The 23,300-nt window shown below is 38.7% G+C and overlaps 2 protein-coding genes and 1 pseudogene across 3 annotated transcripts in view; 2 read left to right on the forward strand and 1 right to left on the reverse strand.

The window, feature by feature from the left end:
* Positions 1-13,317, reverse strand: part of LOC114204213 (ankyrin repeat domain-containing protein 30B-like) — a 27,988-nt gene extending 14,671 nt beyond the window's left edge. Inside the window, exons 1-3 of the mRNA XM_088026035.1 lie at positions 12,509-13,317; positions 11,589-11,625; positions 6,474-6,546 (exon numbers count right to left, since the gene is read on the reverse strand). Of these exons, the coding sequence (XP_087882161.1) occupies positions 6,474-6,546; positions 11,589-11,625; positions 12,509-12,533 (135 nt within the window). The 5' untranslated portion in view covers positions 12,534-13,317. The remainder of the gene's footprint in view (positions 1-6,473; positions 6,547-11,588; positions 11,626-12,508) is intronic.
* Positions 1-13,379, forward strand: part of LOC148163745 (uncharacterized) — a 105,363-nt gene extending 91,984 nt beyond the window's left edge. The window contains exon 5 of the transcript XR_015768850.1: positions 12,017-13,379. The gene's annotated coding sequence lies outside the window, so the exon portion shown is untranslated. The remainder of the gene's footprint in view (positions 1-12,016) is intronic.
* A 9,181-nt stretch (positions 13,380-22,560) lies between these two features.
* Positions 22,561-23,300, forward strand: part of LOC114225859 (serine/threonine-protein kinase greatwall-like) — a 36,164-nt pseudogene continuing 35,424 nt past the window's right edge. The window contains exon 1 of the transcript XR_015768847.1: positions 22,561-22,924. The product of XR_015768847.1 is annotated as a serine/threonine-protein kinase greatwall-like (transcript). The remainder of the gene's footprint in view (positions 22,925-23,300) is intronic.

Raw genomic sequence — 23,300 nt, forward strand, 5'->3', positions numbered from 1 at the left:
GAAAGACAGACAAGGCGCACGAGAAGGGTGCGAAGGACATTCTAGAAAAGGTAGAATGAGCGAAAGGATGAAGTATGAAATAACACAGTAAGTGATGACAGCTCCAGAATGTGGCAAAACTGGAACACAATTCTTGGGAATGGGATAGAGAGAGATAATTGGAAAATCAGGACTGAACCAAAAAAGGCAAGTGTCATGCTAGAATATGAACTTTCTCCTTCATGTAATGGGGATCCACTAAATAAGCAGAGGAGTTACATCGTCAGAAATATATTTTAGAAAGGTCTGACAGCAACGTGAAGATGAACATAAAGGAACCAAAACCAGAAGAGTATTTCAAAACTATGTGAGAGAGTGAATTATGATAAGATATGAAAAACGGTAAGCAGGGACAAAATACTGAATGTGGTGATTTTTTTGTTTTGTTTTTTATTTTTTTTTTAAGATTTTTTATTTATTTCTCAGAGAGAAAGCACAGGGCAGGAGTGTCAGGCAGAGAGAGAAGCAGGCTTCCCGCTGAGCAAGGAGCCCAACTTGGGACTGGATCCCAGGACCCCTGGATCATGATCTGAGCTGAAGGCAGCCCCTTAACAGAGGGAGCCTCCCAGGCGTCCCTTTTTCTAATTTAAATTCAATTAATTAACATATAATGTATTACTGGTTTCAGAGGTAGGGATGTGGTGATTTCTTTTTTTTAAAGATTTACTTAATTTTGAGAGAGAGTGTGCGTGCGTGCAGGGGGAGGGGCAGAGGGACAGGAAGAGAGAGAATCCTCAAGCCGACTCCCTACTCAGTATGGAGCCTGATACAGGGCTTGATACCAGGACCCTGAGATCATAACCTGAGCCAACATCAACAGTCGGATGCTTAACCGAGTGAGCCACCCAGGTGCCCCTGGATGTAATAATTTCAGGGAAGCTTGGAGTCCAGGAGTTTTCCTGCTTCAGTGTTTCAGTGGTACAATATATTAGGATGGGGAAAACAAATGACAAAGCAGATTACAAAGTCAGGGAAGAGGAAAGGGTCAGAAGCAATGTCTTCAATCTGGGACATACCAAATTTGAAGCACCCAGGAGACTTAAGGAGAAAGTTTTAGACAAGTAGATTTGGAGTAGGAAAAAATGATAAGAAAAGCACATGTTAAAAAAACATAAATATCTCTAAAATATACTAACCTGATATAATTAATGTAAACCTACACAGAACTCTGAAATTTTCAGAATAAACATAAAAACGGGGGAAAAAACCATGGGATTCAATATTTCATTTATATACTTCAACATTAGTTTCAAGGATAGAAAATAGACTTTTCTTAATATAGGCAAGTTAGTGGGCACCTGGGTGGCTCAGCTGGTTAAGCATCTGACTCTTGATTTGGGCTCAGGTCATGATCTCAGGTTTGTCAGACTGAGTCCCAAAATCAGGCTCCATGCTCAGTGGGGAGTCTGCTTCTCTCCCTCTCTTTTTCTCTCCCTCGGCCCCTCCCCCCCCACTCTCTCTCTCTCTCTCTCTGAAATAAATCTTTAGAAAAAAAAATATATAGGCAAGTATTCATTTCTGTAATGAATACCATTTTTAAGATTAATAAAAAGATTTAATTGCAAAACACCAATTCAAAATTTTGTAAGAATACTTTTCTAAAAATTAATTTTAAAAGATTGAAAAAAGAAATACTTATGGGATTATAGAATTCTGAAGCATTTTTAAGTACTAGTATGATGTATGAGAAAAATATAAAACCCTATTTTAAAATTCACATGATTTTCTTATTCCACTGTGAACAACATACTGATAGCTCTAATTTCCTATCTCTGAATATAGGATGGTAGTTAAAGACTGGAGAAAGAATCTAGTATTAAAAAATTAATAATCAAGATCATCCAAGTTGAAGGTATTAAAGTCTCCAAAAACATGTATGATTAATGCTATCAAGCAGGACCCAATATTCACATGAGGAAAGAAGAAAGGGAGAAAAAAAATCAAATCACCAGTATTTCTGAGTTTCAGATATGAAAGAATTCACGTGTTAAATTTAACAACTACAGGGGTGCCTGGCTGGCTCAGTCGGAAGAGTGTGTGACTTTTGATCTCAGGGTTGTGAGTTCAAGCCCCGTGTTGGGTATAGAGATTACTTAAAATTTTTTAAATCTAAAACAAAAATTAACAACTATGAATACTAAAGTTTCCTGAGAATAATATAAAATGTATCCACTACTGGAAATATTTGAAAAAGTAAAAATCATCTTCCAGAAATAATTCTGTATACTCTGTTGGCAACCTTTCCTTCCTTATGATTCTACAATGACAAATAGTTCATATTAGAAAAAAACTATAAATTGTGAGTTCATTCATTTGATGTGCGTCTATGTATCTATTAAATGCAGATACATTTAAAAATAAATAAATCACAATCCAGAAACAAAATTTTATATTTTTTCTTTAAGAGTGTTGCAGCTTAAAATTTATTTCATTTATTGGATAAAGATTAAGAACCTCACTTACATAATCAGAAGTTTCAGTTTTAATTAATGAAAAGACTAAATGTTTACTTATTTCCTCTCTTTATTCTCAAAAAGATCTAAAACCTACCAAGATTATACCACACAGTAAATTAAATCAGAAACCACAAGAAAGGGCACCTAGGTGGCTCAGTTGGTTAAGTGTCTGCCTTCAGCTCAGGTCATGATCCCAGGGTCCTGGGATTGAGTCCTGCATCAGGCTCCCTCCTCAGCACCTCCCCCTGATCGTGCACTGGCATTCTCTCTCTCACAAAAATAAATATATAAAATCTTAAAAAAAAAAAAAGAAAGAAACCACAAGAAAGACAACGGCCAAAAATTCAAAATTCATAATAAATCTGATTAAGGCCTAAAACAGATTTCACTTTGCATTATCTATAAACACAGGTTTTGCTAAATTAAATATATCACACTTTAATAAACTTAAATGTAAGGATGAAATTTTCTTCCAGTTCTTCATAAAAAATTAATAGTTGTAAGGATTACAAGTATCACATTTGATAAAATAATTATAATATTCACCATTATCAAATGCCCACCACTACACAGAGAACACAGGTTTTGGAATCATTCAAATGTAGATTCAAATCTCAGTTCTGCCATTTACTAAGCCTACATTTTCTCATGGGATGAGGATTATGAGAGATTTAATAGCTAGTCCCAAAATGTTATTTTCCTTACCCCTAACTGATTATTATATAAATTCTTCCTCAAAAAGTTCAAAATAAAGCTACCCTACAACCCAGCAATTGCACTACTAGGTATTTATCCAAAGGATCCAAACATAGTGATCTCAAGGGGCACCTGCACCCCAATGTTTATAGCAGCAATGTCCACAATAGCCAAACTACAGAAAGAACCCAGATGTCCACTGACAGGTGAATGGATAAAGAAGATGTGTATGCGCGCGCACACACACACTGGAATATTACTCAGCCATCAAAAAGAATGAAATCTTGCCATTTGCAATGACGTGAATGGAGCTAGAGGGTATTATGCTAACTGAAATAACTCAGTCAGATAAAGACAAATACCATGATTTCACTCATATGTGGAATTTAAGGAACAAAACAGATGAACATAGGGGAAAGGAAGGGAAAAAAAGAAAAAGATGAAAACAGAGAGGGAGGCAGATCCTAAGAGACTCTTAACTATAGGGAAGAAACAGAGGGTTGCTAGAGGGGAGGTAGGCGGGGGAAGAGGAATAACTGGGTGATGGGCATTAAGGAGGGCGCTTGAATTAATGAGCACTGCAACTGATGAATCACTGAATTCTACCACTGAAACTAATAATACAGTCAGTATATATAAATTAAATTGAATTTAAATTTTAAAAAAATTTAAATACTTTCTTTACCAAAGTAATCTAAAATAAAAATTTATTCCTAGGTAACTGAAATTATTATTGAAAAAAACAAACATTAAGATTTAATTATTTATTATATTTAAAAATGTGTTTGCATGATTTATATTTCCATGAATATCTCTTACAGGAGAAAATATTAAAATTTAGTTTTCAGTAGTATCTTATTTAGGTAAGTTGGGATTGCAAACAGTTTAAATTGCTTTTGTTTGTCAAAATGCTAAAGACAAATGATTGTTTAAATTCAGCTCCTTCAAGAGGAAAAGAATAATAATAAATCTTGTGGGGCAATGATTCATGAATGAAAACCACATACAAACAATAGAAAGCCATAACCAAATATGTTGACAAGGGAGACAGAAAGAGATGGACTGAAAGAACAGACTAAAATGTTTTCTGCAAGGAAAAATTAGGGTAAGGATAAGTCATTAAAAAAAAAAGCATTGGGGGGAAAAGAAGAGAAAAGGAAAAGCATAAGACAGGACCAATCAATCAAGCACAAGCTTAAGACAAGGAAGAAAAGGAAAAACGTAAGTAAAAAAAGGTAAGTGGAAAAAATATTTTTCAGTATATGTAAGTATGATTATGGATATACTATAAACAGAAGTCTCAAATTTTTTCAATTACATGTTATAAATATATGTTACATATATGTTGTAAATATATACATTACATATATGTTATAAATATATCTAAAACAGAGGCTTTCGTTCATAGTATATCCCTAATAACACTGATTTTTCTCACTCTGCAATTATTTGTTTATAAATACTGTAGTAAAGAATTTAATTTTTTCACTGTAAATTGTTCAATTAGTGGTCACCTATCAGTACCTGAAAGCTATAAATTATTACTACAGAGAGAAAAAAATAGAAAAAGAAATGTTTCTAACACATCAACTTTCCACATGGAGAAAGAATCGGTAATGAGAATTCTAAGGAGAAATGTACACCTTGAAAGCATATATCTAATGCGACACAGATGGGGTTAAAAGGTTGAGGAATTTTTATCTAAAATTCTGGGGCACCTCGGTGGCTCAGTCAATTAAGCGTCTGCCTTTGGCTCGGGTCATGATACCAGAGTCCTGGTATCAAGTCCCACATCGCGCTCCTGGCTCTGCGGGGAGTCTGTTTCTCCCTCTGACTCTCTCACCTCTCACGCTGTTTCTCTCTCTCTCTCTCTCTCTCTCTAATAAATAAATAAATAAAATCTTTAAAAAAATAACAAAATTCTGAGCTCACAATTAGACGATACTAAATAATATACTGTAACCTTTTTTCTTATTTATTTCCTCAACATAATTCATTTGCACTTATAAATCTTAAACATAAAAAGGGAATATAGGGTGCCTGGGTAGCTCGGTTGGTTAAGCCACTGCCTTTGGCTCAGGTCATGATCCCAGAGTCCTGGGACTGAGTCCCACATCGGGCACCCGGCTCAGCGGGGAGCCTGCTTCTCCCTCTGGCCCTCTCCCCTCTCACGCTGTTTCTCTCTCTCTCAAATAAATAAATAAATAAATATTTTAAAACATAAAAATAAAAAATAAAAAAGGAATATAAATTTGAGCCATATTTTTAAAAATTCATATCTTTAATTATGACACATTATGCACATTATAACATTCCATTATACAGAATTCCATCTGTCTGCTCATTTATTCACATTCAGAAAATATTAAATGGCTTCTTCCAAGCAAGACTTTATTCTAGGTGTTCTAGGAGATGCACAATTACGTTTCCTAACATCCAGTAGCTTATACTGATGCAGGGGCTTTAAAATAAATATTTAAATAAGAATGAAATTTTAAATTTTAGAATCTGATACAAAGATTGAGTAGATATTTTTAAAAACTATACTATAAAAGATTTCTGAAATTGGACATTTTACCATATGGGTATGAAGAGCCTCTGCTTCCAGAGCTGATTATTATTTTAGGCAAAACATGCATTCTTCACTTAGATAAAGTTTTAACTATACTCTTAATGGAATTATTTTGAAAACAGTGGAATACCTTTGCAATATAAATTTTGAGAAACTATTTAAATTTCTGAATTTCCACAATTTCTAATATTATTTTAGTCTAAATGTAGAACAAAGGATAGAAATAGAGAAAGAAGTCTTTTGTAACATATGTTACCAAAGTAAAAACTGTCCAAGAAAAAAAATCTCCGCAATAATTGAATCCACTGAAGATTTCATTTAGGCATGAGTATAAACGTCATATTAAGAAAGAAAGAACGAAAGAAAGAAAGAAAGGTCATGTTAAGATAATTTAAAACTCACAGTAAGAATCGTTACCCTTGACCAAGTATCTTATTTCCTCCATTATGGAAAAGCTTTTCCCAATATAATTATCCTGTCATTATGTATTTTCCAGCCCATTTTTTGCAGCCTCCACCTTCAGTATTTACCAGAGTAGTAAAAAAAAAAAAAAAAATTCAACTCGTCATATTTCTACAAAATGGTTTGTTATGACCAACTTTCCATCACAAACATAAAATGATAGGTAGGCCACTGCTAAATTTTAAGAGTAAATAATACACAAACTAAATTCAGAGCAGGAAAACAAATTTCACAAGAGAGTACTTTACCTGGATACCAAAATTTAAGTCTTCAGCATCTGATGTAAGCCATGAATCATCAGTACTAGGTTTAATGGAAATACTTTAGAGCAAAAACACACAACAAAAACAAGTTCATTAGAAAGAAAAATCGAATGAAAGGTCAGCTATATCTATTTATTGAATGAAGTTTCTTGATATAATTAAAATTTGGCCTCTGTTTTTGTTACTAAGTTTGTATTTTAATTCCTGTATCATTAACATACAAGTACTATATTAGCTTCATGTATACAATATAATGATTCGGCAATTCCATACATCACCCAGTGCTCATCATGACAAGTGCATTCCTTAATCCTTACCTCCTATTTCACCCATTCCCCCACCCATCTCCCCTCTGGTAACCATCAATTTGTTCTCTATCATTAAGACTCTGTTTCTTGGTTTGTCTTTTTTTTTTCCCCTTTGCTCATTTTTATTGTTTCTGAAATTCTACATATGAGTAAAATCACATGGTATTTGTCTTTCTCTGACTGACTTCACTTAGCATAATACTCTCTAGTTCCGTCCATTTCATTGCAAATGGCAAGATTTCATTCTTTTCTCTGCCTGAATAATATTCCACTGTGTATATATATCACTTCTTTATCCATTCATCTATCAATGGACACTTGGGCTGACTCTGGTAAATAATGCAGTAGTAAACATAGGGGTGCATGTATCCCCTTCCATTGGTGTTTCTGTATTTTTTGGGTAAATACCCAGTAGTGCAATTACTGGATTATAGGGTGGTTCTATTTTTAACTTTTTGAGGAAACTCCATACTGTTTCCCACAGTGGCTGCACCAGTTTGCATTCCCACCAACAATCCAAGAGGGTTCCTTTTTCTCCGCATCCTCGCCAACACTTTTTTCTTATGTTTTTGATTTTAGTCATTCTGACAGGTATGAAGTGGTATCTCATTGTAGTTTTGATTTTCCTTTCCCTGATGATGAATGATGTTGAGCATCTTCCTATGTGCCTGTTGACCATCTGTATATTTTCTCTGGAAAAATGTCTGCTCATGGCTTCTGATTATTTTTAAACTGCACTGTGTTTTGGGTGTTGAGTTCAATCGGTTCTTTATATTTGTATACTAACCCTTTATCAGATATGTCATTTGCAAATATCTTCTCCTATTCATAGGTTGCCTTTTCATTTTGTGGACTGATTCCTTCCCTGTGCAAAAGCTTTTGATTTTGATGTAGTCCCAACAGTTTATTTTTGCTTTTATTGCTCTTGCCTCAGGAGACATAATCAGAGAAAAAGAAAAACAAAAACACTGCTACAGCCAATATCAGAGAGATTACTGCTTGTGCTCTCTTCAAGTACTTTTATGATTTCAGGTGTCACATTTAGGTCTTAAACCCATTTTTTAGTTTATTTTTAAAGAAAGTGGTCCAGTTTCATTCTTTTGGATGTAGCTGTCCAGTTTTCGCAACACCATTTGTTGAAGAGACTGCTTTTTCTCCATTGGATATTCTTTCCTGCTTTGTCAAAGATTAATTGATCATATAGTAATGGGTTTATTTCTGGGGTTTTCTGTTCTATTCCACTGATCTGTATTTGTTTTTTCCAGTACCATATTGTTTTGATTACTACACCTTTGTAATAGATCTGGAAATCTGAAATTGTGATACTTCCAATTTGTTTTTCAATATTGCTTTGGCTATTCGAGGTCTTCAGTGGTTCCATACAAAGTTTAGGATTGTTTGTTCTAGTTCTGTGAAAAATGTTGGTATTTTAATAGGCATTGCATTAAATCTGTAGATTGCCTTGGGTAGTAGAGACATTTTAACAATATGTGTTTTTCCCATCCATGAGCATGCAACGTCTTTCCACTTCTTCTGTCTTGACACAATTTCTGTCATCAATGTTTTATAGTTGTTAGAGTATAGGTCTTTCAAAATTTGGTCTCTGTTTTTAAAAAGGTTTTCGTTATCTATTTTGCCTCCACCTCTCCGAAGATGTGAAATACCTACTGAAGACCCAGTCTCAGTTCCCATAACTAAGAGTGACAGGCAAGGAATTCTCTGAAATGTTTGAAAGTTAATTGTTCAAAAGTTAACCACAATGAATTATCACCTTACACCTGTCAGAATGGCTAGAATCAAAAACAAAAAAAACAAGTGTTGGTGAGGATGTAGAGAAAAAGGAACCCTTGTGCAAGGGTGATGGGGATAGGAAATGGTGTGAAAAACAGTATGGAGGTTCCCTGTAATATTAAAAATAGAAATACCATATGATCCAGTAATTCCATACTGGTTATTTACTTTCCCAAAGATAATGAAAACACTAATTTGAAAAGATATATGCACCCCCATGTTTACTGCAGCATTATTTACAACAACCCAAGTGTCCATCAACAGATGTATCTCTTACACACACAAACACACACACACACACAGAGGAATGCTACTCAGCCATAAGAAAGAATATGATCTTGCCATTCGCAACAATGTAGATGTACCTAGAGGGTATTAGCTAAGTGAAATGAGTCAGAGAAAGACAAATACTGTATGATTTCACTTATATGTAGAATCTAGAAAGCAGAACAAATGAACAAACAAAAAGCAGAAACAGACCCAGAAATAGAATTCTGTATTGCCAGAAGGGAAGGGGGTGGGGGACGGACACAATGGGTGAAGGGGAATGGGAGGTTCAGGATTCCAGTTATACTAAGTCACAGGGATACAAGTACAGCATAGGGAATATAGTCAATGGTACTGTAATAGCATTATGCAGTAACAGATAGTAGCTACACTTGTGGTGAGCATGGTGTAACATATAGAGTTGTTCAAGCACTACCTTGTACACCTGAAACTAACATACCATCTTGGGTCAACTATGCTTCAATTAAAAGAAATAAATAAATATATAAATGTTAAAGAACAAATTTATGCTATTAGTGGGAATACTATTCCCAGATTAAAAGATTAAATATTATAAGGTCCAAATTTTTTCCTTCACAGGTCCTGCCTTATTTAGGTCTACATAAACTAGCAAGACCTTAAAAACCTTCACAGGCACTCAGATACCCAAGAAGAGAGACTGCGATAAAAATAGAGTCCGGGTAGCTGTGCCTCCATTTCCCTATACACTGCCTAGTATTTTCTTTCTGTGAGTTCCCACTCCTATTATCACTCTTCTGCAGGGTTCAGTGGTACTCTCCAACCTTTAAGTCTTTAGCCTATGAACGCACAGACTCCCAAAACAAGGATAGGCTCAAATGACCAAGAGTAGGAGCCATTTCCTGCTCCTGGAGAACAAGCTAAATGGAGTTTCAGTCCTCTATGTAGTCATCTCAACATAGACATGTTACCAACTACCCAAATAAAACTCTTACTGATTTGACAGCCAGTCCCACCCACCAAACCCTACATGCACATGGGCAGGGCATCAGAGAATTAAGAAAAGAGGTGGAGTGAGGAGACCGCTACCTTGGGCCATACATCTATGTTGTGTAGAATCTCCATTCCGCCTATTACTCAAGAGGATCTAAGCCACTCTCTGTAAGTTGGGGTGCAAGTAGATGATATCACATTCTTATATGCTGTAAAAAGATTCTTCCCAGTGGCTCAAATGATTTTAATATCTCTCAACAGAAAACCTGAAGTATGCTAGTTCGTTCAATTAAACCAACAAAACAAAAAAGCTGCTCAAGATTCTCTTCAACCCTCTATTTTAATATGCCTTTCTAAACAACACCCAATATCCTGTGACTTCATTCCTTTGTGTGTGTGTGAGTGAGTGAGTGTGTGTGTGTGTGTGTGTGTGTGTATCCTTCATTCCTATAATTCATCTTTAACTTATTATAAACCCCACTATTCTGACATCCTTCTGAAACTATCCAACCCAGTGTTATTCTTCTTTAAACTTGGCCTCTCCTGCTAATTCCTTCCTTACCCACCTTCACTGTTTTCACAAGACCCCCTCCCCATCTTTCAGTTATTAAGACATTCACCTACAAGATGAAAAAAAGGAAAAAAACCTGAATTTAAATCTCATTTCTGTCACTTATCATATCCAAATAAGTCACTTTTAAATCTTTTGAGTTTCAAATTCTCCATTTAAACAACCACTTGGTGAGGATGTTACACATAGGTTGCAGTACCAGAGGGTATTTTGATTAATTCATCTCTGAGATTCCTTAAAATCCTGAAATTCTATGTGCTTTTGATTTTGTCTAGAGAAAAACAGAGACTATTTAGCTGGCAGAAATGGAAAAATTAATGGACTAACAGAAACACCAAGAAAAGCAGAGAACAAAGTAAAAAAAAAAAATTAAGAAAAGATTATAGAAAAGTCATGGAGAAAAGGAAAAAGGTCTACAAAAAAAGAAGAAGCTTCAAAGAACTAGTCAAGGGTACTAGCCTAAAGGGAAAACTAGACTGGGAAGTCAGTAAATAGAGAATCATTTAGAAGTATCCTCTAAATAGATGATAAATTTAATTAACGTAACATGGTCTACACCTAGATTACATATCCTTCACTTCTGGAAAAAATCATTCATCTCAAGGAGAGCAGACATCACTATATCTAAGAATTTGCCTGATTAGGTCTTGCTTGTGTAAAAGCTATGTACTGTGGCCATAGGTAACTGAGATCCACCCTAAAATCTTTGACAGTAAAAACAAGAGACTAGTTACCACTGCAATAATGACCTCTAGTTATCACTAGTTGTCAAATATATTAGGACAAATGCTTGAACGAACCTGGTTTCTTAAGAAAACTCTAAATCAGGGGTAGCACATAACTAAATTTGAATGAGTTGATCTGACTAGGATCTGTATCTTAATCCCTGTGCTGCTGAGGGACAAAAGAAGGGATGTGGGAGTCACACAGGCTGACAGTCAAATCATGGGTCTGCTACTCATTAACTATGCAATCACAGGTCCATTAATCAACCTCCCTGCACCACAGCTGACTAATAAAAAATAGGCTATAATAGCAGAGTTACTTTGTGAAGCTGTTGTAATGACTATATAAGTAATAAATGTCAAGCACATAATATAGTGTCTAGTCTAGCCCAGAGAACTCAACAAATGCTTTTCTCTGCATTCCCTTAGTTAACACGTAATTTTAAAGACTCCATAAAAATCCTACCTGCTTAAAGACTCTTCTTTAGAAATCTTATCCGCCACTAAAGAGAAAAGTAAAATACATTTTAAATCAACAATAGGAAAATACAGAATATTAAAAGTATAAGACTGATGATTTGTTAAGAATATTAAAAGTATAAGACTGTTTTGTTAAAAAGTATTTGTTAAAAAGTATTCCTTCAAGACCACACCTGGAAACCACACTGGAAAGACTATTAATTATATTATTGGTAGGCAGTTAATGCATTAAGAAATCTTACTTTCTCCTCTACATTTACCAAATGCAAGAAGAGAACGGTATTTATCAGAATGTGATACCTTGTAACCAAACCCTATGAGACTGACAGAAAGTGCTATCATTAGCAGAATCATTATCATAGACTGACAATGTCAAACTTAAATAACATGATTCTTCTGGACTTCCACTACTAGGAGCAGTTAAACGAGACTATATTTATTTTGCTGTAACACAACAGAACTTCTCCAGCTCTTCAGCAGAGACTTAAGTTTAGAATGAAACATGTCATCACAAAGTTTGGTCTATACCACTGTACTTTGTAGCATGGCGAAACATAACCAACAGACTCTCTCTGGCCTTCTTTCCAATTGCAGGTAAGTATGAAAGATTTTAGTGATTTTAGTGATTCTGGTTTATAAAGTATAACCTCTTGAGACTATCTACTTTCATTGCTAGAGAGTCTATCTGGACCCACCTCTTAGACCAGGATGGTACCAATGGTTAGTGCTAGGTAGCAGTACATGATGTCATTGTTCTCAACCCTCCCCACTATGTGACAAATGTCTACAGAAATCACACTTTTTCAGTCTGTAAGGCATATGTCATCAGATCCTACACTGATGAACACAAACAAAACAAAACAAAACAAAGGACAAAGAATATCTTGAATCACTACATTCAATTACCTTGGAATTTTAATTTTTTAAACATTCAAGAAGAGGGGCGCCTGGGTGGCTCAGTCGGTTAGGTGGTTAAGCATCTGTCTTCAGCTCAGGTCATGATCTCTGGTCCTGGGATCGAGCCCCACATCGGGCTCCCTGCTCAGCGGGGGTGTCTGCATCTCCCTCTCCCTCTGCCCCTCCCCCTCTTCAAGTTCTCTCTCTCAAATAAATAATAATATCTTTAAAAAAATAAACATTCAAGAAGATATCCACTGTATGATTGCAACTATAGGACATTCTGGAAAAAGGAAAACTTTTCAAGTTAGGAGTTAAGAGTTGCAGCAAAGGGAGTAGAATGAATAGAAACAGCACGGAGGACTTTTAAGGCAGTGAAACTATTCCGTGTCATTATACATTTGTTAAAACCAACAGAATGTACAACATCAAGACTGAACCGTAATGTCAATTATGGACTTTGGATGGTAAAGATGAGTTAATGTAAATAAAACAATCTATCACTGTGGTACAGGATGTTGACAACAGGGGAGGCTACGCATGTATGGCAACATGGGGTAAATGGAAACTCTCTGTACTTTCTGCTATATTTTGCTGCTAACTTGAAAATGTTCTAAAAAAGTAAGGTCTATTTATCGTGAAGAAAAAAAAAGGTATCCACTGAGCCTGCTATTACCATGTATTAAAGATACAGCCACCATGAAAATTAAGATAAAGACCGAAGTAACAGAATACAGGTATTATCCACCAAATTGAAGTATATGAAAATACATAAAGCAAATAATTTTAATTGCATACTTAGGCAAGAAAATAACTGACAATGATATAATCGAATCTTATTTTATAATTATAAACAGGGATTCACCACCATATGAAACAAAACTGCATTATCTATATAATTAAGAGTTTTTATTCTAATTTTAAATCGGAAATCATTGTTTAAGAATCATAATGAAAGTTTAATAAGATAAAAAAACAGATTATAATTACCTAATATTGCCCCAGTAATTTATGTACAAATACCTGTTAAATATTCACCAAAAGTCAAAAAAGTAACCAGCACTTCAATTTAATACAGATTATGCTACTGAAACCAGTACCATGTTATACCATCACATTACTTGCTGTCAAAATAAAATCTTAAAACAACAAACTTGCTGTCATTACTTGCTGTCAAAATAAAATCTTAAAACAACAACAAAAATTAAGTCAGGGCTCTAATTCCTGTGCAAAAAAGATTCCATACAGCAGGCCAAAGACTGCCACCATTAGATCCCACTTGAATGGCTGGCCCTTGGTTGGTATCTGGGAACTTGGATTTTGGGAGGGTTCCCACCATTCCATAGCTGCTAAGAGTGGCTGTGCCTAAGTGTTGGTACAAACCAGGTGACTTATCCTGTATATTTGATTTCCTTCTGGGAACCTGGAATTTTGGTATACGCTAGGGAGAAGATGCCTACATGATTATCATTTCAAGAAAACTTCAGGCACCGAGTCTCTATAAGATTCTTGTACTGGCAGACAACATTTCGTACGTGTTGTCATAATTTGATGCCAGAGGAATTAAACACATCACTTGATGCTGGAGGAATTAAGCACATCCACAGGCAGAGGATTCTTAGAAGCCTGCACTTGGGTTTCCTCTAGACTTCACTCCATGCACCTTTCCTCTCTGCTGATTTTGCTTTGTATCCTTTCACCGTAATAAACCAAAGGCATGAGTACAAACATGCTAAGACCTGTGAGTTCTTCTAGTGAATAACCAAATCTGGGTGTCGTTCTGGGAGCCTCTAATACAACTGCATTATGTGAAATTTTTATGATTTGGGTTGATGTTTTCTACATGATTACAGTCAGAAGGTTATCTCACAGAACACCTTTCCTTGAATCTGTTTTTCTTAGTATTTGCCTTGGAGATTCCTGTATTTCTATACCCATCTGAATAAAGGCATAAAAAGAATAGATGACATAATGATCAGAAAATAATGTCAAACAAGCAACAATCTTATTTTAATCAGGAAAAAAAAGAGAATCCTGATGATTATCCATATGTTCTACACAATAAAAGTTCCTATAAAAAAATGAAAAGATCACATAAATTTTCAACTAAATAGGGCTTAATTTGGGGCACCTGGGTGGCTCAGTCATTAACCATTTGCCTCAGCTCATTTGCCTTCAGGGACCATGTATCAGGTCATGGTCCCAGGGTCCTGGGATGGAGCCCCACATCGGGCTCCCTGCTCAGCGGGAAGCCTGCTTCTCCCTCTCCCATTCCCCCTAGTTGTGTTCCCTCTCTCGCTGTGTCTCTGTCAGATAAATTAAAAAAAAAAAATCTTTAAAAAAAAATACATAAATAAATAGGGCTTAATACCATTTTTATGGTACTTATGAATCAACAAGGTGACCGGGATAATTATAGAAAAATATATAACTATCATACACAGTTTAACAACACACTATTGATTGAGTTTTGTTTCCAGTGTTTTTCTTAATTTCTTATAGAATTAAAAACATAGTTCACCTATTAAAGGCAGTTGTTGACAAACTAGTCAAAAAGCCAAAAACAGGGCGCCTGTGTGGCTCAGTCGTTAAGCGTCTGCCTTCGGCTCAGGTCATGATCCCAGGGTCCTGGGATCGAGCCCCACATCTGGCTCCCTGCTCAGCGGGAAGCCTGCTTCTCCCTCTCCCACTCCCCTGCTTGTGTTCCTGCTCTTGCTATCTCTGTGTGTGTCAAGTAGATAAATAAAATCTTAAAAAAAAAAAAAAGCCAAAAATACTCCATCCAAAATATAAGATGAATTATTTACTCCACCTTGAAAATAGTGGATTTGATCATTAAAGATCAATAGGGCTCATTTGGGGGAAAACAGAGTGAGTTATCTTATATACATAGATGGTTAAAAACTTGGTAATCTAACTGGCCATATATTCTTGCTAAATCACAGTTTACCAATTTCTGAAAAAAATATAAAAGCATGTCACATTAAAACTGTGTAAAAGCATGTCACATTAAAACTATATCAGATGAAAATTTCTGACAATCCAGAAAATGCTTTCAGTCTTGGCAGACCATCATCAGTAACTCTGTCACTGTGATACAGATACAAAGAAATTTAGCACAAGAAACTAATAAAATATGAGATACACTTTAGATTAGGTAGCCCATGACCTTAGAAGGAAATACACATATATGTCAAACATACATATGGTAGAAGTGTGTTCTCATACTGTTGGATTCCAAGACAATTTTCCTTAGCGCTTTCTTTAGGGATGAAATTCAGAAAGGAGCAGTAAAAGTGGAGACATTAGAAGAAGGCAAATGAAAAGAGGATCAAGGGAGACAGCACTAACAAAAATAGTCAGGTATTGACTGTTTTTACTGACACCGAATTCCTAAACTAGTGAGACTATTATATTCAGCGTTATCACCTTATATTTTCTCCTTGGTATTAGACCAGTTTTCTGCAATAAAATATTTAAAAGAGGTCAAAAGGCTCCAAACTGCAGGTCTGTCAACTATTTCTGATCAAAATTTAAAACTCTCAAAATACAGCTGCATCATGATTCCATATCAGAGATAGGGCCCGACAGTGGCTTCCTGCCTGTTGCTGTTTTGTTTTCGTATTCATCCAGGAGAGTGTATCAAGGACTTGAGGAAAAACTCAAGTATCTCCACAAGAGACAGGTAAGAAAGACAACACTTTTCCTCACACTTGACTCCTAGGTTTTGACAATTATGGAAAAATGTTGGCAAGTCTACTCACCAGGCTAGACCATTTTCCCTTGACCCTGTCTGGGTAGATACTGCAGTTACAAAAAAGTCACGTGGGACCTTACTTGATGTGTTATTTTTCCATATTTGGACATAGAAAGTACCAGTCATGTAAATAATAGATCTTACAACTCAAAAATTCTTTTGAAAAGGTTACCACCAAAGAGCTTTTAAAAGTTAAATCCAACTTTCTTTCCAGTAATTTCATTTTATACACTTAATACTCCTCCTTGAAATATTTTTTTAAATTTTTTCAACATCACTTCCTCTACTTCCTCTCCTACATTTCCCCAGTCACTCCTCAGTCTTCTCTACTAACTCCTACCCCTCCATCCACCCCTTATATATTGGTATTCCCAGGGTTTGTTCACTGGCCTTCTTCTCATTCTATATGTTTCTCCACCATGGACAAGCTCAATCTTTGTCCAAGCTATGACTTCGCCTAATAATTCTTCAAATCTGCACCTCCAACCTAGAAGCTCTATCTCCAGCTAGAAACTCCTCGTATTCAATTACCCAATTACCGAAAATATACTACGTGGACATTCCATCAAATTCAACATATACAGAAAAAAACCTGGTCTTCCCTATTCCCACCGCTCTCCTCTCTTCATCCAATAAAGTCCTACTCATTCTTCCTGTCCCATTTAAATGCTAGTGTACAACCTGGAAACATGAATCTTCTTAGATTTCCTCTCTCCCCTAACTTTTTACATTCCATAATCATGAAATCATATTAACTATACTTCTCTTCTGTCTCTGCTTTCTATTCCCCCCCCCCCCCACTGCCCTACTCAAACATGAGCTCTTAACTGATGACTTCCAGAGGGGAAAAAAAAGCCACCAACTATTATTGTTATTTCTTAAATGAATAAAGAAATTTTGAGCAAAATGAACGAGAAAGGGGGCGCCTGGGTGGCTCAGTCAGTTAAGCATCTGCCTTCAGCTCAGGTCATGGTCTCAGGGCCCTGGGATCAAGTCCCGCATTGGGCTCCTTGCTCAGCTGGGAGTTTGCTTCTCCCTCTCCCACTGCCCCTCCCCCCATTGTTCTCTGTCTCTCAAATAAAATCCTCTAAAAAAAGTATGCATACACATATTTGTATAGAGGTAAGAAGTATGAAGGAGGGGCGCCTGAGTGGATCAGTCATAAAGCATCTGCCTTCGGCTCAGGTCATGGTCCCAGGAGTCCTGCATCCAGCTCCCTGCTCGGCAGGAGGCCTTCTTCTCCCTCTCCCACTCCCCCTGCTTGTGTTCCCTCTCTCGCTGTGTCTCTGTCAAATAAAATCTTAAAAAAAAAAAGTATGAAGGAATACATTCTACAATATGATATCTGTGCAATGAGATTATGGAGGATTTTTACTTTCTTCTCTGTATTTTTCTTTTTGGCATTTTTGGCAATGAGCATGTATTACTTTTAGGGTGAGAAAGAAACAATAAGCTCTTTTAAAACTACAGGAATCAAAATTATTTTAGGATACATATTTTCTGCCTATTTCTTTGAAAAGCTTTATTTCAATCAGTTATAGCTCTTCTCATTCAAAAAAGGATTTAAATTGCTAAAAGATGGTTTGATCTCTTCTCAATGAAAAAGTTCACCTTTTGTATCTTTCCTAACTTCAGTTTAAATTCAGGCATATTCATGGGGTGACTAGGTGGCTCAGTCTGGTAAGGGTCAGTCTTCAGCTCTGGTCATGATCTCAGGGTCCTGGGATCAAGTCCCACATCGGGCTCCCTGCTCGGCGGGAAGCCTGCTTCTGCCTCTGATCCCCTCCCCTCTCATGCTGTTTCTCACTCTCTATTTCTCTCTCTCAACTAAATAAATAAAACCTTAAAAAAAATAAATTCAGACATATTCAATGGATTAAGCAACCAGGAATTACAAATGTTTACCATCTTTCAAAGCATAAAATGCATAAGGGTCCTATAGGAGCCCAGTTAAAGCCTGCCTATAGTACACAAAATACCTTCACCATCTCTACCAACATCACATACCACTAACTCTCCATCCAGCTGATGATACATTCTCCTAAAATTGAGTCTTCTTCATATAAACTTCTGAAGTTCAGTTTTTTAAAAGGTTTGATACTGTTTTCAATAGGTCAAGTCAGACTTCCTTTTCCAAACAACTGGTAGGACTCCTCCAGATGTAAGCGAGGATGCAATAGGAAGTTACTCAAGTAAGAGGGCGGAAAGCTATCAGCAGAAGAGAGGAAGGAAAGGGACAAAAGCAGGGAAGGAATAGGTTTTGTTTTGTAGAACCAACAGTTCCAGCCAAGGAGACATGTTTCACCTGGGAGCCCCTTACTAGCTGTTGTCTCCCCTGACAGCCCCTTATGGGAGCCAGTATGTGCTGGACTGGACCTGACAACTGCAGAGAAGCCCCTCTGACTTGTCCTGAAGTTACCTTTAGCTCATTATACTACCAAGATCTCCTAGAGGCGGAGCTTTCCACTATTTTTTTGAACTAGCATGTTGACATTCTGGGCACGAGTAACTGAACCGAAGTGCTTACGTGAACTCCCTGCCCCACCCCCTAATACACTGAATAAAAGCTTCCCTATACCAACCCCACCAAGAGAGTGCTTTGAGAACCATCTGTCTCCTTACTTGTAACAAGTAATAAAGTTCTTTGTTTTCAACACTCCCTTGGGTTTCCTTCAGTTTGATGCATCTCAAGTGGCAAACCCCTTGAGTTTGGTTACACAGATAGTGTCATATTGGTAAATAACATTTTCATGCATCCGGCTGATCAAACCAGAAACACTTCTTTCCATCATCCCTCATATCCAATCCCTCATTAAATTCTACTCTTTGGGGGCGCCTGGGTGGCTCAGTCGTTAAGCGTCTGCCTTCGGCTCAGGTCATGATCCCATGGTCCTGGGATAGAGACCCGCATCGGGCTCCCTGCTTGGCGGGAAGCCTGCTTCTCCCTCTCCCACTCCCCCTGCTTGTGTTCCTGCTCTCACTATCTGTCTGACAAATAAATAAAGTCTTTAAACAACAACAAAAAATTCTACTCTTTGAACAAAACAAACAAAAAAAGCTAACTCATCGCCTTCTTTCCATAACCATTGCTTCCACTTTAGTGGCACGTTATCCCCCTCCTGGGTTACTGCAATAACATCCTTAACCGAAAACACTTCTACTCTTGCCCTTCTACATTCTCCATAGAAGCCAGAGTGATCTACTGAAAATGTAAATCTGATCATGGCATTCTGTGCTTAAAAACATTCAATGGTTCCCAATACACTTAAAATGAAATCCGAAGTTCCTTATTAGGGGCGCCTGTGGCTCAGTCGGATAGGTGGACCGTTAAGCATCTGCCTTCGGCTCAGGTCATGATCCCAGGGTCTTGGGATGAAGCCCTGCGTTGGGATCAAGCCCTGCATAGGGCTCCCTGCTCAGCGGGGAGTCTGCTTCTCCTTCTCTCTCTGCCCTCACCCGATAAATATATAAAATCTTAAAAACAAAAAGTACCTTAATATAACTTCCTGTATGATCTGCCTAAGGCTTCTCCCCAATCTCATTTCTGTCATCACACCCTTTAATCCCTACATTCTAGCCAGACTGGCCTTATTTTGGTTCCTCCAATCAGCTAAGCTCTTCCCTTTCTCAGGACCTCCAGATATCCTTGCATATACCTGAGATACCTGTTCACTTCCATTCACTCTTCACCTGGCTAACTCCTATTCAATTTTTCTTCATAGCACCATCAAGATTCCACATTTGTTTTGTCCACCTGGCAGGCACATTACTGATGCCCAATGAATAACTAATCACTTCATTTTCGATTATCCAGCCAGTACTAGCAAAAAAACAAAACAAAATTAAAAAACGAAGACAGTGGGGTTACACAAAGAAACGTAATTATATGCTGAAACTAAAGTGTTAAAAATTATCTTAAAATCTGAATGTGTTCACAAACTGCTTATTTGCAAAACTGAGAACTCCAAAAAAAAAAAAAACCTATCAAAATGTTGCCATCAAAAAAAGAGATTTTGGGGGGGCGCCTCGGTGGCTCAGATGGTTAAGCATCTGCCTTCGGCTCAGGTCATGTTCCCAGGGTCCTGGGATCGAGTCCCACATCAGGCTCCCTGCTCCTTGGGAGCCTGCTTCTCCCTCTGCCTCTCTCTCTGTCTCTCATGGATAAATAAATAAAATCTTTAAAAAAAAGATTTTTAGGGGAGCCTGGATGGCTCAGTCGTTAAGCGTCTACCTTGGGCTCAGGTCGTGATCCAAGGGTCCTGGGATTGAGCCCTGCATCGGGCTCCCTATTGCGCGGGAAGCCTACTTCTCCCTCTCGCACTCCCCCTGCTTGTGTTCCCTGTCTCGCTGTCTCTCTCTCTCAAATAAATAAAATCTTAAAAAAAAAAATTTTTAAATGAACCAAGGACAAAACATTGTCACAAGTGATTACTCCTGAAAGAAGACAATGAAAAACCCTGGGAATGATGTTTTTCTGTCCTATCTTTTGCTTTATGAAAAAATGGGAAAGAGCCTAAATACAAATAGTAACGCAAGCAGTCAATAACTTAAAAATGTTTATTACTCTTTCCTGGCAAGGAAGGAAGGAAAGAATTCGTGGTATTCAAATTATTACAACATGTTTGAGTTAAATTCCATTTAAAAAGGAAAGAAAGTATTGGGTATCGGGGTTGTTACAGTAAATCCCTGGAGAGGTGATAAGATGGAAAGAAAAACATTACTTGCTCCCTTTCCATCTAAGGCAAAGGCGTTTCCACCCTCACTCCGCACCCCCCACCCCAGAATGTCCGGCACTGAACAATGCCTAACGGATTCTCTACTAAAAATTCCACGCTATCGGGCGCCTGGATGGCTCAGTCGGTTAAGCGGCTGCCTTCGGCTCAGGTCGCGATCCAGGGTCCTGGGATTGAGCCCCATCGGGCTCCCTGCTCGGCGGGAAGCCAGCTTCTCTCTCTCCCACTCCCTCTGCCTGCCCGCCGCTCCCCGTGCTTATGCTCTCTCTCTGTCGCTGTCTCTATGTCATATAAAAATAAATAAAATCTTTTAAAAAAAATTCCACGCTGTCAACTCGAGAAACCAATGTCTCCATCATATCGATCTCTGCTACATCGTCCGCCTTTTACTCTCAGCCTAGCCGCTGATCTCTTCTCAACCCTAGGACTCGCTTTGCCTTGATCGCTTCCCTCCTAGGAGACCGAACGAGAAACAGCTGCTATGAAACGCAAGCGGCAAACAGGAGTGGAGAAAAAAAGGACCGGAAGCCGGACTCACCTGGGGCTGCACCGTACTTGACAGGGAAGACATCTCCGGGCCCTCAGCGACCTCACCCGCCTGCCGAAAGTGCCCCCTCTGTCCACGGCTCGGCGGGGAGGTGCTGAGCCCTTCCTTCCTTCCTTTTCCCCTTTCCCCTTTGCTCTTACTCTTCCTAGAAACAGAAAATGCCTTCCCCTTCTTACAGCTGCTGCAACGACAGACAATCCGCCCCGGAAGGCAAGGCTCCAACGCAACACTACTTACCGGGCAGGTGGGCAATAAAGGGGACTACGCCTGTGGTTCCCCCTTTCCGGGACTGACGTATCTACTGCAGCCGCTGAGGTACCCTGGCCCGCAAACTCGTTGATGTTCACGTTGACTAATACAAGCGCGGGTTCCCCAAGCTCTCTGGTCTTATTTTTTTTTTAAGGGGGGACGGCATTGACCCTGTTAAATCTTTGTACACCTAACTTATCAAATCTTCCAGTATATTCTCCTTTTCCGACTGGGCCTTGAGCTACGATAAACTCTTTGGCTACTATTTGGTGCTCTTTACCCTCCCCACAGTAAATCGAAAATTCTTCCTATTGGTCCTAGTCCGCTTCAGTCAGGCAAGTCACATCCCGTTATAGGGCAGATGGCAGGGCCAGCCACGGGCTTCCCGCTCATCCAGTTTCTCCACATTCTCTGATTTCCACTAGCCAGACCGAAGGGGCTTACATTTCTCGCGAGGGTGCGAAGTCGCGAAGGAGTAAAAAACAGAGAAAACAAAGCAAAAGTGAGATGAGGGCAGGGTCCCCACCAAACCTCGAGTGGAGGTCAGGAGGAACCTCAATTCTGCGATTGAGCTTCAAGTCCGCGCAGTAGCCCCTTTCTCTTGTAGGCCAAAGGGTCTCTGCCTCTTCCCTCATGACAAATGAAGTAATTGGGCCGCCGTCACCGCCCTCGAAGAGTCTGTGGTTGGTTGGAGAATTTCCCAACGTCCCCGCCCACACCGCCATCGGGTACTTACGTGCCGAGGAACAAGAGGCGACTGGGCCGGCCTGCGCTGGGCTCGCGGCGGGTCTGCGCTGGGCTCCGCGCGGCGAGCGCGGCGAGCGCGGCAACGCGGTGACGTCACTGACGACAAACTGCGTGGGCGGGGTCTTCCCTTGAACCCAGGTGGCTGGAGTTGTGGCTCGGCAAGGGCCTTAGCTGATGCTGCCGCCTTCCGTCTGGGCTGGCTTACGATGGAGCCCACTGCGGGGAGCGAGAAGGAGAGTGAAGGAGACGCGGTGACAGGGAAGTGCGTGAATAGGATCCCGGTGCCAAGACCTCCCTCCATTGAGGAATTCACCATAGTGAAGCCCATTAGCCGTGGCGCCTTTGGGAAGGTGTATCTCGGGCAGAAAGGCGGCAAGTTGTATGCTGTGAAGGTAAGAAGTCGGGGAGTAAAGAAAGGGAAAGAGTCCGAACCTTCGGCCCTCTTTCCTGCCCCTGAATTGGGGGCCTCTTACTTGGGGTGACAAGAGCGCCGGCAGGCTGGGTGTCTCGCCTCTGCCCCACTCTTCTTTTCACACCGCCAATGCCTAGGATACGCCAGGATTTCTGAATCCTTTTTACCACCTTGACCTTTACCGGGATTAAGTTGGAAACATTAAATTTGAAACAGTTATTTTTTAAGATTTTATTTATTTATTTGAGAGAGAGGGAAGGCACGTGAGGGGGGGAGGGTCAAAGGGAGAAGTAGACTCCCCGCTGAGCAGGGAGCCTGATGGAGGACTCGATCCAGGGACTCCAGGATCATGACCT

Source organism: Eumetopias jubatus, unplaced genomic scaffold, assembly GCF_037043125.1.
Source record: "Eumetopias jubatus isolate StellerSeaLion01/CBP00866 unplaced genomic scaffold, mEumJub1_p1.0 scaffold_8, whole genome shotgun sequence".
NCBI classification, from domain to species: Eukaryota; Metazoa; Chordata; class Mammalia; order Carnivora; family Otariidae; genus Eumetopias; species Eumetopias jubatus.